Source organism: Pygocentrus nattereri, chromosome 6, assembly GCF_015220715.1.
Source record: "Pygocentrus nattereri isolate fPygNat1 chromosome 6, fPygNat1.pri, whole genome shotgun sequence".
Taxonomy (NCBI): Eukaryota; Metazoa; Chordata; class Actinopteri; order Characiformes; family Serrasalmidae; genus Pygocentrus; species Pygocentrus nattereri.
The window spans coordinates 44,166,408-44,179,501 of record NC_051216.1 but is presented as its reverse complement, the minus strand read 5'-3'; the positions used below and the strand labels follow the sequence as shown (position 1 = coordinate 44,179,501).

The 13,094-nt window shown below is 42.9% G+C and overlaps 1 protein-coding gene across 1 annotated transcript in view; it reads right to left on the bottom strand.

Annotated features, from left to right (window-relative positions):
• Positions 1-432: 432 nt before the first annotated feature.
• The window catches only part of ramp1 (receptor activity modifying protein 1), a 55,217-nt gene continuing 42,555 nt past the window's right edge, over positions 433-13,094 (bottom strand). The window contains exon 3 of the mRNA XM_017702975.2: positions 433-1,926. Within this exon, the coding sequence (XP_017558464.1) occupies positions 1,671-1,926 (256 nt within the window). The 3' untranslated portion in view covers positions 433-1,670. The remainder of the gene's footprint in view (positions 1,927-13,094) is intronic.

The following is a 13,094-nucleotide window of genomic DNA, read 5'->3' as shown; positions in this document are numbered from 1 at the left end:
AGTGGACTTGTAATAACAGTGATGATTACAATGTAGAAGAACTTGATTTTAGACAAACAGCAAATCTAAAGTCTCTGTCTTTTTACTGCCTGTGATGCGATGCTCTGCGCTACAGTGCATTTGGTGTGTGGTGGCCTTCAGGCTAAATTGCAAAGCCAGGGTTGGTTCAGTGTTATCAGTCCTCTTTAGTCTAGGCTCAGTCTTAATATGGTGCAGGGAAATTAGCTCTTAATGTCGAAAGCCTGAAATATAACTGTAAATTCAGCGTTTCTAATGTCTTAAGAATCTTCGAGTTCAGAATGAAGCTTGCTGAGTGAAGAAGAACCGTTGGAAGATTTATACCCAAACCTCTAGTGACTCATAATAGCTCCCTTGTGTCTTCTCAAGGTGATGTGCCCTAATGAGGGTAAATGTCCAGAATAAAAGAAACGCTGAGGGCCAGTGACTTTATTACAAATCTCCCAGGATGCGGAGGCCTTTGAAGTGCTGACACAGGGAACAGTAGTGACAGAGATGCTCACATCACAGATGTGCGTTATTTTTACAATAATGAGTCCCAGGCAGGTCAACACCATCTACTGGATGTTTTTCTTTTAAAGCTGCCACGTTCTAGACGCAGGATGCTCAGCCAGTCGTTTCTGAGACACGTTAATAGAAAAGCATTTCGATAGACGTAAGTAAAGTCAGCCTTTCAACGCAAGGCCTAGTCAGTGAAAGAATCCCTCGGATACAGGAGCTGGCAGCCCAGTGAGCTTTACAAACAGCAAACTCTCCAAATGAAGATGCAATTAGAGTTACAAATGACTAAAGCGACTCCCCAATTAACACATCAGTGCGACTAAAGGCAATTAAAATCCTGGGAATCCGTCGTCCATTCAGGCGAAAGGTGTAACTGGCTGCTTTTCGGTGAAACCCAATAAGTTCTAGCTTGTTTAAAACATTTCATCCAATTATTTCATCGTTTGTCTCTTCATTGTCATTCAAATTCAAACGTCATTGGCATTTACATGGCATGGTGACTGTGGCATCATAATGCTTTTTTCTATGTTTGATAAATAAAAAAATCAGCATATCAAAACCTCGTAGCTTCATTCTTTTTTCGGTTTTTGTTACACCAGCTGTTCCCTTCATTTCCACCTGTTCATTTTTCTCCTATTACCATTTTTGGAGATACGAGGTTTTGCTACAACGACGATATTCACTATAATAAATGTTTTCAGCGTTTGGCATGATGCACAAAGTAAGTACGTATGAGTGCGAGCTGTTCAGTTCGACGTTTGCAGACAACGAGCAGGTCCGTCACACACAGACAACAGCGTCTTTCCTCTGCTTTAGATTTGTGGTAAATGAGGTTTATTCAGCCAGGGTCAGTCTTGCGGTCCAACCGATCCACCAATGAGGTATCGTCATGCTTCAAATTCTGCCATCCAGGCCCCTACAGGAATACGACACAGGCTTTTATGAAGCGAAGTCCTTCATAAAGCTCGTGTATATTTGGGCAGTCATCAGTACAGTAGCATTGTTAGCATGTGGCATGTATGCGGTTGCTTTACTGTTCAACCAGTCGATGAGATGCAAGACATCAGTCGCCGAAGTCTCTGTCGTAGCAACGTCCTGTGTGTTTTCAGGATGTTTGTTACACCAGGGGCACTTTGGTATACAGGGCTGCCCTACACGATGCCCTCGCTGCGCTTACTCCTCCACACCACTAGGGCAGTCATGAGCAAAGTGACCAGTATGGGAACTATGATGAAAGGCCCCAAGATGCGGTTGGGCGGGTCGTGGAGCAGCCGGCCCGACAGCGAGCAGTCGTGGAAGTAGTGCCGGTGGACGCGGATGAAGAATTCATCCACAAGCCTGTTTGGCCAGAAGCAGTTCATCTTCAGCGCCACCAGGTATGTACAGTTCGTCAGCTCACCATAGGACCTTCAGGAAAGGAACGAGAGAGTTAGAGAAGGTGTGTTTCAGAAGATATCATGATAAAAACGTATTTACATATAAAATATCTACATTTACATATATACACGTTTCCGTAGATGATAAGGTAAACTCATATTTAATAACTGAAATAAATCTGAAATGTTTTTATTGCACAAAACAGCAAAAACTGAACAATATATACACAAAACCTGTTAAAATTGCTCCCCAGCAGCTTCTGCGGACCTGGCAAAAACGCTGCTAGCTGTTGATTGATGTCCCAATTTCGCAAGTCATTTGTCAAGACGAATAAATATCGATGGACTTAAATAAATATGAAATATAAAGCCAGCCCTACTAGTTCATTGTTGATGGCAGCACAGAAAACAAGTGACCAAGACACACTACATATGGAGGAATTACATGTCACAGCTCGCTGAAACTAGACAGGTTAGAATGAAAAATCTGCCACTTTGCTTAAATTAGCTTGAATACATGAAAACAAAACTACACCTGATCTATCCTGACAGCCTGACTCGCCTAGAAAATAAATATATGTGAAATTAAATTTTGATAAACCCTGATTTGTGCACTGCGGTTTCTCATTAGGTCGAATGGGATTTTTCCAGTGTCCTGTAAAACTTGTTCAACCTTGCAAGATTAGCTACAACAGAGCTCTCTCTCCTTCCCCCTCTCCTCCCTGTCCATGTGGCCAGGGCTGACCCGGACACTCGCTGGTGTCCTGCATTCCGCTGGGGAAAAACGAGCCGTGCCCTCTGCGCTCTTGGAAAGCTCGAGCTGCCATTCTCTGAACCATCTTTATCCCTGCAGGGGAAATGCCTCACAGCCCACTATAGCAGCACCACCGGAACAGGACTCGCCATTAAAAGCACGCTGGCCAAGCCAGGCATCCCTTATAAATAGACTGACCAGTTGGACAGGCTAGAGAGAGGGTGAGAGAGACACAATGATGGAGAGAGAGAGAAAGAAAGAAATTACAAGCAATAGAGATAGAAAGAGAACAATAGATAAACAGAGAGAGACAAACAATGATAGGAAGAAAGGAAGAGGGAATGACTGTAGTGAAAGAAAGAAAAAAGAGAGAGAGAGAGAGAGAGAGAGAGAGAGAGATAATGACAGTAAAGGTAAGAGAGAATGAGAGAGGAAAGACTGAAATAGACAAAGCAAGAAAAAAGAAAGAGGGAGAGAGAGAGAGAGAGAGAGAGAGAGAGAGAGAGGAAGAGACGTGGCCTGAGTTTGCCAGCCACACTGGGCTCTGTTTCGAGCAGAGAGTGGGCAGTGTCCTCTGTCATTATCAAGGGTCATTTCCCTCCATCAAAGCCCCTCCAGATTCATCGGGGGAGAACCAGTGAGGCTGAAACGAAAAGAGTGAGATGAAGTGGACACGCATGCTGCTGATGGACGGCCGCAAATGCTCAGAGTAAAGATATTGGTGTGTACAGTAACTGCAGAGCAGCGTGTAATTACAATGCATGGTTGGAATAACACCGCAGAGCAGTTCAGTAAACAAGGGGGCAGCAACGTTTTACCAAATTATAACAGCACCTAACGAGAGCGGATACTTTCACACAGAGACGACTCGTACATGACCATGCAACACACAACACTCAGGATATCGCTGCCTAAAGCAGGGGAGCTTCACTGAAGCCTATAAATCATCAAATTTGTGTGCACAGAACAAATATACATATAAGTACTCAGCACACAACAGTGACTAGAGCCATTGTGTCCTATTTGATATATATTGCCTCATATAATTCAACTCTGCCTCAGGCTCCATTCATTGTTTTCTCTATATGTGTTTGAATTGACTCTTGGCTTCGTCATGGGTTCTGATACATGCTCAGCTGAGGCTTTTAAGTACCTAAATTCAGTTGTAAGGTGCAGCCGCTTCATAGCAAAATAGAATGGGTCACTCTGGAACAACTGCACACAAGCCTAATGCTTCATTTACATGCTGGCAGCAGTTGGTTGATGGTAAACCAGATATTCCAGAGCAGTGATGGAAAATTCCGCACAGCAGTCGGGCCCGGCTCCTGAGTGGCGCAGCCGTCTAAGCGTTGTGCCCTATCATCAGGAGATTGTGAGTTCAATCTCTGGTGATGCTACAGCCGTCTGTAGCCGAGAGTCCAAGAGAGCACAATTGACCTCGCTCTCTCTGGGTGGGTAGGATGGCCCCCCTAACAGATTAGGCGGTTGGCGCTTTGCTCTGAGCACGTTCGGCTGTCCAGTGACGTTGTGTTTGTGGCAGTTCGGAGGAAGCCTGTGCCGGCCTTCACCCTCCTAGCACTGGTAGTTGACCACAGTCGTGGGATAAAGCAGATATTTGTTTCTGGGAGACATGGATACCAGACACCTCACTGTTGAAGTCCAGGTGCTGCCAACAAAACAATCAAAACTGCTGAGGTTCCCCTCTGATAATTATTTTTTTGCTACTGATGCTGTCATCATGCCAGTGTTGCTGTGGCTGCATGCCACCAATGGGCATGCACCACTATGAGGCATCAAACAGCATTTTATTTCATTTTATTTAACATGCATATCACTGTTGTCGGAAGAAAACCTTGTATCTCCAAAATGGTAACTTTACAGGAGAAGGAGAAAACCTACTTTGCCTTTAATGTAAGTCAATGGAACCAGAATTTTTCATAAGTCATTTTGGGCTGTTTCTTTTAGTCCGTTCATCATGAAAATTACACACAATGTAAAGGTCAACAGGCATGTTCAAATTATGATTAAAAACTGAAAATGGAGATACGAGGTTTTCCTCCGACAGCAGCGATATGTAGGATAAAGTCACTACACACCAAAACAGGGCAACTGATAAAGCCCCCCAGCACTGGGGTAGTGGAGCAGTACGGCTGCATTCTCTGGCGTGATGGAGCCCCATCGCCTTCGGGAAGAGCTGCGTGGTGTTTGGCTGTTTCATCCAACATCAAAACCTGAACTCTCTAATGCTCTTCTGGCTGAATGCAGTCATATCCTCACAGCCATGTTCCAACATCTGGTGTAAAGAGAGGCTGTTACTGCAGTAAAGGGTGGGGTACAATCTGTCATGATTTTAGAAGAAAGAGAGCATGTTTGCAAACATCTGGACATACAGCAATCTAACCCATCCGTGCAGTGCAACACCACACACACACACACAAACTAGTGAACACACACACTAGGGGCAGTGAGCACACTTGTCCGGAGTGGTGGGCAGACCTATCCGCAGCGCCCGGGGAGCAGTTGGCCATATAGCGTATATCCACTTCTACTTCCAAACACAAAAGTGGTACGGATTGAAAGTTAGAATCCGCACTTTCAACCGAATTTCTCAACTTGTTTCAATGATAGACAAGTGAAAAATAATACGTGATAATTAACATATTTACAGTATACAAATTGTGTTCCCTGTGAGCGCACAGTTTACACGGGACACACCTTCGCTTTCCATTACGGAGCAAAGGGAAGCGAAGGAGTCTCAGTAAATTCTACAAACAAAGCTACAGGGCAGTTGCGTCCTGCCTTGCGTGCATACTGTAAATCAGGGGCGTCAAACTCAAGCAGTAAAAGGGCCATAGTAAAAAATCTCATCAGACCTGCGGGCCAGAGAAAAAATCTTTTGATTATTTTTTTAATTAATAACCCAAATTATCCATTGTTTATTCAAAATATGCAAAAACGTAAACAGTAAAGTACAGACACTTATAGTAGACCTTGAAATAGATCTGAAATATTCAAATGTCCCCGGGAGCTCAGTCCTTTAAACCTACCTATCAGCTTGAACTGGACACCCGGCATTCAGTTCACTAACGCTCTCAACTTCTGAGCTGCTGAGCTGACGCTGGGTATTTATATTGGTTGAACTGCAGCTGGAATGCATTTTGGTGGTATGACTGGTGTAGAACTGAGTAGAATTGTGTAGAACTACTGTCCCATTGACTGTTGTTGGTGCAGAAGAGTCAGAGCACACGTTACGTTGCAGTGCATGCTGGGGACCGTAGTGCAGCACATTATGAAAGGGGCTAATATTAATAGAAAAATACTTTTGTGGGCGGGATAGGATCGTGTGGTGGGCCTGATTTGGCCCGCGGGCCTTGTGTTTGACACATGAGCTGTAAAAGGTAGAGGACTGTTAAAATAAAAACAGAACCACATAGAACAGAATAGAACAGAATATATAGACTAGCTTCTTTAACCCCTTAGAATCCCAGGCTGATAACATAAGGCCTATTAATGAGACTTCAATCTGGTTGAGCTATTCTTAGGTTATATTAATGTGGAATAATGTTAATAAATAGGTGAAGTAGTAATCAATCAACAGCTTTAGTAAATCCATAAAAGTCCAGGTGTCACGCCTCAGGCGGACTCCATCTCCCAGACTGCATCGGGAGATCACATGACACGGGACGAGCGCCCGCATCACTACCAGCGCTCACAGTCTCCTGATTACTGAACAGACGCACCTGTATAGGTTGACCTACTTAGGCACTGTTTAAGACGGGGCTATAGTAGGTTTTAGTGCGAGGTATTGCTTCTCCACCAAGAACATACTGAGCGGTTATCTAGAGTTCCTGTGATTGCATGGTATGACCCTTTTTTCTCGTTTACACCGACTTAGTCTTTAGTCTCACCCTCTTGTACTTTTGCTGGCAGTTTTTGGTCCGAGTTTAGACTTGGAGCTGGTTTGTAGACTATGAATTCTGTCTATCCCTGAGATATTGTATGCTTTGTGTTTGCTGTGATTTATACCAGCCCTAGCCTGTTTTTTGACCATTCTGTTTGCCTTCGGATATTAAACCTGATTTGCCTGTCCCTCCGCATTCGTCTCACCCCTGTCAAACGTAACACCAGGCTTATTATATCTTAAGGCTTGTTACTCAGTAATTAAATCAATAGGAGAGAGAAATAAAAGTGATAATCATTAATCTATTAATATTATTAAGATATTTTTGTGCGTTTTTTTAACTACAGGCTGAGTCAAAATTCAGGACCAACCCAAATATCTGTAAGGTGTACTCATGAAGGTGGCTTTCAAGGATAACACTAATTACACACTAATTAGAGTCGGTCACAAATCACCAATGAATGCATATATTAGCCAAAGGTCAAAAGAGAAGCACAGCGACTGATGAACACTGCCGAGTCCGTTCACTGTCTACATTTAGGATGGAGCTCTGTTTACTGTAGGTTTGCAGAGTTTATCGGTGGCAAAGGCCACAATCCTTTAATAAATGACAAAAGGGATGACCTTATAAGTGGCCATCTCTGTGACCTTTTCTGACAGGACTGAATGGATTGACCCCAAACCCAGTGGCTGTTGTGTTTCTTTATTTATTTGACACCAATATGAGTTACAATAAGTCCCTAATTAACAGGGAACAATAAATGTGACATTGCACCACATGGTATGTGCACAGCAGGACGGTGTTATTGGCTTCACCGTAGTCGTCTGGGATATGTTGTTCTCTCAAGGAACATCAAGAGGGTCGTTCACTGACTACAAAGCAAAGGCCACGTGAATAGTGCCAAAAATAGAAACGCTACAGCTAATAATGCTAGTGTTACTGCTGAAAATAAGGCACCAATACTGTAAATAAGGCAAATACTAATTACTAATACTAATACTGATTCTATAAATACAAATGCTCATACTGCAAACTGCCTTGAGACGCCACATAAGCTCCTCCCAATTGAGACTTAGTCTATGTGAAGCCACTCCCACAGGCTACAGCTATGCACATAAGCCTTGTTTAAGAGGGCAGGGTGGAGGTATAGTAACCATCCATACTAAAGCTTTAGACGTGAGCCAGAAAGTAGGCTACAAATTCGCTTCTTTTGAAGTTCTTTTACTTAATAAACTTGATCAAGGAACAAATAAAAACTCATTTATATTAATTACACTTTACAGGCCGCCCGGGCCAAATTCCCAGTTCTTACAGGAATTCTCTGGAGCTCTTACTGCAGCACGCTCAGCCTCTCTCTCCTCTCTCATAGAACACAATAAGAACAATCCTAGATTACTATTTAGCATAATTTCTATAATAACGGAGAACAAAACAGTCATTGAACCCCAGATGCCATCAGCCTACAGCAGCAATGATTTTATGAATTTCTTTAGTGATAAAATTAAAAGAATTAGGCAGAAAATTCAGAAACACAGTTAAACTCTACAAACCTGCTGGCTTATAATGCCAGTCTAAATCTTGAGAATATTCTAAACACTGCAGAGAGGCTGGAATCGTTTACCTTACTTCAAGAAAATGAACTAGTTAAAATTGTTTCTTCCACAAAATCTTCTGCTTGTATGTCAGATCCAATTCCTACAGGTTTACTCAAGGAAACTTTACCAGAACTCCTCTCTTAGTCTTGGATTCATCCCAAAAACTCATACTAGCAGTAATTAGACCGCTGATTAAGAAAGTTAACCTCGATCCCTGTGAACTATCAAATTATAGACCTATCTTGAGTTTGGGGACGGCCCCTTCCTGTTCCAGCATGACTGAGCACCAGCGCACAAAGCAGGTCCATAAAGACACGGATGAGCCAGTTTGGTGTGGAAGAACTTGACTGGCCTGCACAGAGTCCTGACCTCAACCCCACAGAACACCTTTGGGATGAATTAGAGTGAAGACTGTGAGCCAGGCCTTCTCGTCCAACATCAGTGTCTGACCACATAAATGTGCTTCTGGAAGAACGGTCAACAATTCCCATAAACACACTCCTAAACCTTGTGGAAAGCCTTCCCAGAAGAGTTGAAGCTGTTATAGCTGCAAAGGGTGAGTCGACATCATATTAAGCCCTATGGATTAAGAGTGGGATGTCAGTCAAGTTCATATGCGTGTGAAGGCAGACGAGCGGATATGTTTGGCAATATAGTGTATAGTTTTCTTGCATAATATCAATTCACCAAAGTCAAATCAAAATAAAACACTTATACGACTCACAAACACAAATACTGTATGGATTGAAAGTTTGAAATATGGTGGTTAAAACTGAATTACTGAATTGCTTTAAACAGCTTCCGAAAAAGTCGTATTCCAGACGAATTGTAATGAGGACAAAGATTTAAACGGCCTGTTAGAAACACTTCAGCTGGACCTTTTTTTAATTAAACAGGATATAAGCTAAGATGACCTGCGGCGCTCTCATCCCCAATAAGAACCAACCCACCCCGTGATATCAGTGAGTGAAGAACGATTTAGAGTTACTAATTGCTCAGCTGTGGGTGGTCTCATTACTGTCCTGTCAGGTGTTATTACCGTTTAATTCTCTGGGAAATATGAAGAAGACAGTGGAATTGGAGAACTGGGTGGTGTAATTTCTCTTGTCATGCCTGGAAATTGCCCCGAATAAACAAACAAGTGGAGAAAACACTGGAGATCTACAAACATCACGCCGAAGTCACAGATGCTCAAAATGTTTTGACAGGCTCTTCCACACTAATGTAATTCAAACAAGAAAGCGGTTCCAAGAGATGGTTCACAGGAAAGCAACTGTGTTTCATCAGAGCAATACTTCACGTGGCTTTCACTCGCATTCCCTTTCAAGGTTAGTCGCTCACATGTGAAATGAGTTATTTACGCTATGTTGTTCCACCAAACAAATCATCTAGCTACTGCGTAATTTCCTCAACTGTCAGAGACGATGTGAGAAATACTAAGTATTACTGAAATCCACTGCATGACACTTTATAAAACTTCAAGGCACGTTGCGATTGCCGTTCTAACAGCTGAAGAAGGGCGACCACAATCGTTAAACTTGACTGATCAATTAAAAAATAGTCAACTAAAAAGTTTACCTCCTCAATGAATGCAAGAGAATCAGTTGGGAGTTTGGAGTTTAAATTCTCCCATTCACTCTTACAGTAATAAAAAGGTACCTGCTCAATTCCAGGCAAAACTGACACTAAGTACAAGTTATTCACTTTTCGGCATCATGAAAAAAAAAACCTCAGAAAATATTTATTTAACAGAAATGCATACAAAAGCCCTCTGACACCAAATTTATTGGTATTTATTTGTCAGACAGGTTCCCAAAGGTGTCACTGACTTTCCTTCAACAGCAACTTTCACACAAACAACCACACAAGCTCACCTCAACTGCCTCGCAAACGTCTATCATCTCCATCTAAATCGGCTCAAGGAACACTTGCATAAGTCAAGGAAAAAAAATAAGGCTATATTCACACGGCATGTGAAAGTGACCCAAATCTGATTTTCTCACCAAATCCATTTATTTTTTCTTTGGTTGTTCACAGTGCCTTTTAAATATGATCTGTATGCAACATCGATCTCAACAGCTCCTAAACCGACTCTCATGTGCAACAGAACAGAGCTTCAAAGCTTCAGCCAGAGGTAAACAATCACAACTGCCAACAAACCCCAGTCGCTCCCAGAGGATCAGCTTCATCTGTGGCAGCATCACAGGAGCCATCATGAAGCTTTATTGACTGACAGCTGGGCTCATCACCCAGAAAGTGTTTGAACCATAAAAGGTGCACGGTCACTTCTTTGTTCCATGTCCTCGGATTCTTTCAACTTTGCTTGCAGACTTTTAGCAGTTTTTTTGACGCCGCGGTCTCGTTCGGATGTTTCTTTCTAAATCTCTTTGAACACAGAGGGTTTCGGATGAATCTCTAATCATTTTCACATTTCTAATCATCAATATCACCTCAAATGTTTATGCGGTCTCAGCAGCGCAAAACTATGATGAATGTCACGTTGGAAGTCGCATGAATTCCAATATGGCTGTTCAGACTGAGACGCTTTGCCACGTCGGGATTGAAAATCTTGCCACGTCTCAAGTCGGGATTGAAAATCTCAGATTCACTGTGGTTTTTGCTACTCACACTGATACACATATGATGAAAAAGATTGGATTTGGGCCACTTTTACCTGCTGTGTGAACAAAGCCTAAGTGAAAAACAGGAGTTAACCACCCTGCAAGACCTGGTAGACCACCAAAACTCTTCAAACTGTATCAGATAAATAGTGGAGTACTGCCCTCCATGCTGTAGACTGGGGTTCGATCCATCACTGGGGCAGCACTCTACACTACACCACTAAGAATCCTTGGGCAAGACGTCTAGCACTACCTTCGCCAACCTCTGTAAAGTGATCAAATTGTAAGTGGCTCTGGATAAGAGCATCTGCCAAATGCCACAACATCTAAACATGGAACATTTGTGCGAAGACAACTTGATGCCATGGGCTTGAAACGATGTACAGCTGAGAAGCTAGACAAGAAGAAATGTGCACTAGACCACTGAAACATTGAGACATGGAATACGGTTTTATGAACTGATGAGTCTAAATTTAAAGACTCTTTAAAGACTTTTCTAGTGAAGTATTATAGAATCTCTCTGCTGCTATGTGCCCTGCGATGGACTGGTGACCTGTCCAGGGTGTATCCTGCCTTCCACCCAATGACTGCTGGGATAGGCTCCAGCTCCCCTGTGGCTTAGAAGATGTGTGTGTACTGCTATGGGTGTGTTATTGTTCCATTAAGTGCATGTTTATTGTTGGGCCTCATTACTTGATAAATCATCGAAAAGAAATGGTAAATAAAATAAATGGATTACTAATATGATTGACAATGACAGCCCTAATCTAAACCTCCAGCAATATCTCAGTGTTGATCATAACAGGCCAGTGAGGGGAAGCTTCATTCTGTTCAGCATGTGCTGGGAAAATGAGAATCCTCCTGCAGATTTCAGAGCCCATACGTCACCAGATTGAATTTCCAAATGGTTTAACACCACTCAATATAACTGGCCACAGAGTGCTGGGGACAAGCTCAACACGTGGAAAGCATGACCATGGGACTGCTGTGAGTGTTACTGATCCTGACATTGCACTCGCTTCATCTAAAACACTTTCTGATGTATCATTTATTTTTTTGATGAAATTTTAGATTACAGGACATAAGAGTGGGCAGAAATATAACATCATGATAAGCTACTTGAATACACAATATGCACGATATGAAGAATATGTGCAGACATCCAGTCGTCCATAGCTGAGAGTCCAACACATCGCAAATGGCTTTACTCTCTTACAGTCGGTAGAATGGTCTTTGGGAGGTGGATGATTCTCAGAACTGCTGTAACACTGATGTGGCGGAGGTGGGGTGTTAGTGTGTGTAGTGCTGGTATGAGTGGATCAGACACAGCAGTGCTGCTTGAGTTTTTAAACACTGTGTCCACTCACTGTCCACTCTATTAGACACTCCTACCTTGTTGGTCCACCTTGTAGACGTAAAGTCAGAGACGATAGCTCATCTGCTGCTGCACAGTTTGTGTTGGACGTCCTCTAGTCCTTCATCAGCGGTCACAGGACACTGTTGGCTGGATATTTTTGGTTGGTGGACTTTTCTCAGTCCATCAGTGACACTGAGGTGTTTAAAAACTCCAGCAGCACTGCTGTGTATGATCCACTCAGACCAGCGCAACACACACTAACACACCACCACCACATCAGTGTTACTGCAGTGCTGAGAATGACCCACCACCCAAATAGCACCTGCTCTGTGAGGGTCCATGGGGGTCCTGACCACTGAAGAACAGAGTATCAGAGAAACAGATGGACTACAGTCTGTAATGAGAATGAGGAGGGGGTCAGAATGTTATGCCTGATCGGTGTAACTATCCGATTAATCCAATTTTTTTCCCTTACCCTAAACTTAACCTCGACACAAAACCTAAACCTCCACCTCAACCTGGCATAAATCCTTGTTGAGAATGAACCAGATAGCTTGTTAATAATTTCCACCAGCAAAAAAAATCTCTGGCTCACTTGGAAGTGGAAGTCATGTGATTTTTGGCGGTTCAGTTGTTTGTTGAGTACAGGTGGAGTGTTCACACCTGTGAAAACAAACTGAGCTTAAGATAAAACGTCTGAGTGGTCAACACCAAACAAGGAATGTGTGACAGTCCGCTCATACATAACTGAAAGCTGGATACTGAAGCATTTGCAGTGCTGAACCACTGCCGTGCACTACTTCCCTCTCAAAGTCACTAATGTCACCAAATCTTGGTAGATAATGCGAGCCTGACAGTGATTCCTTAAAGGCTGTTTGACTGGCCTTGCTGCATTCTGCTCATGCAAAGTGCATGGAAACAATCCCACAAGCCCTGAGATCAGAGTGGGAGGGAAGTGCGTGTGGCTGAG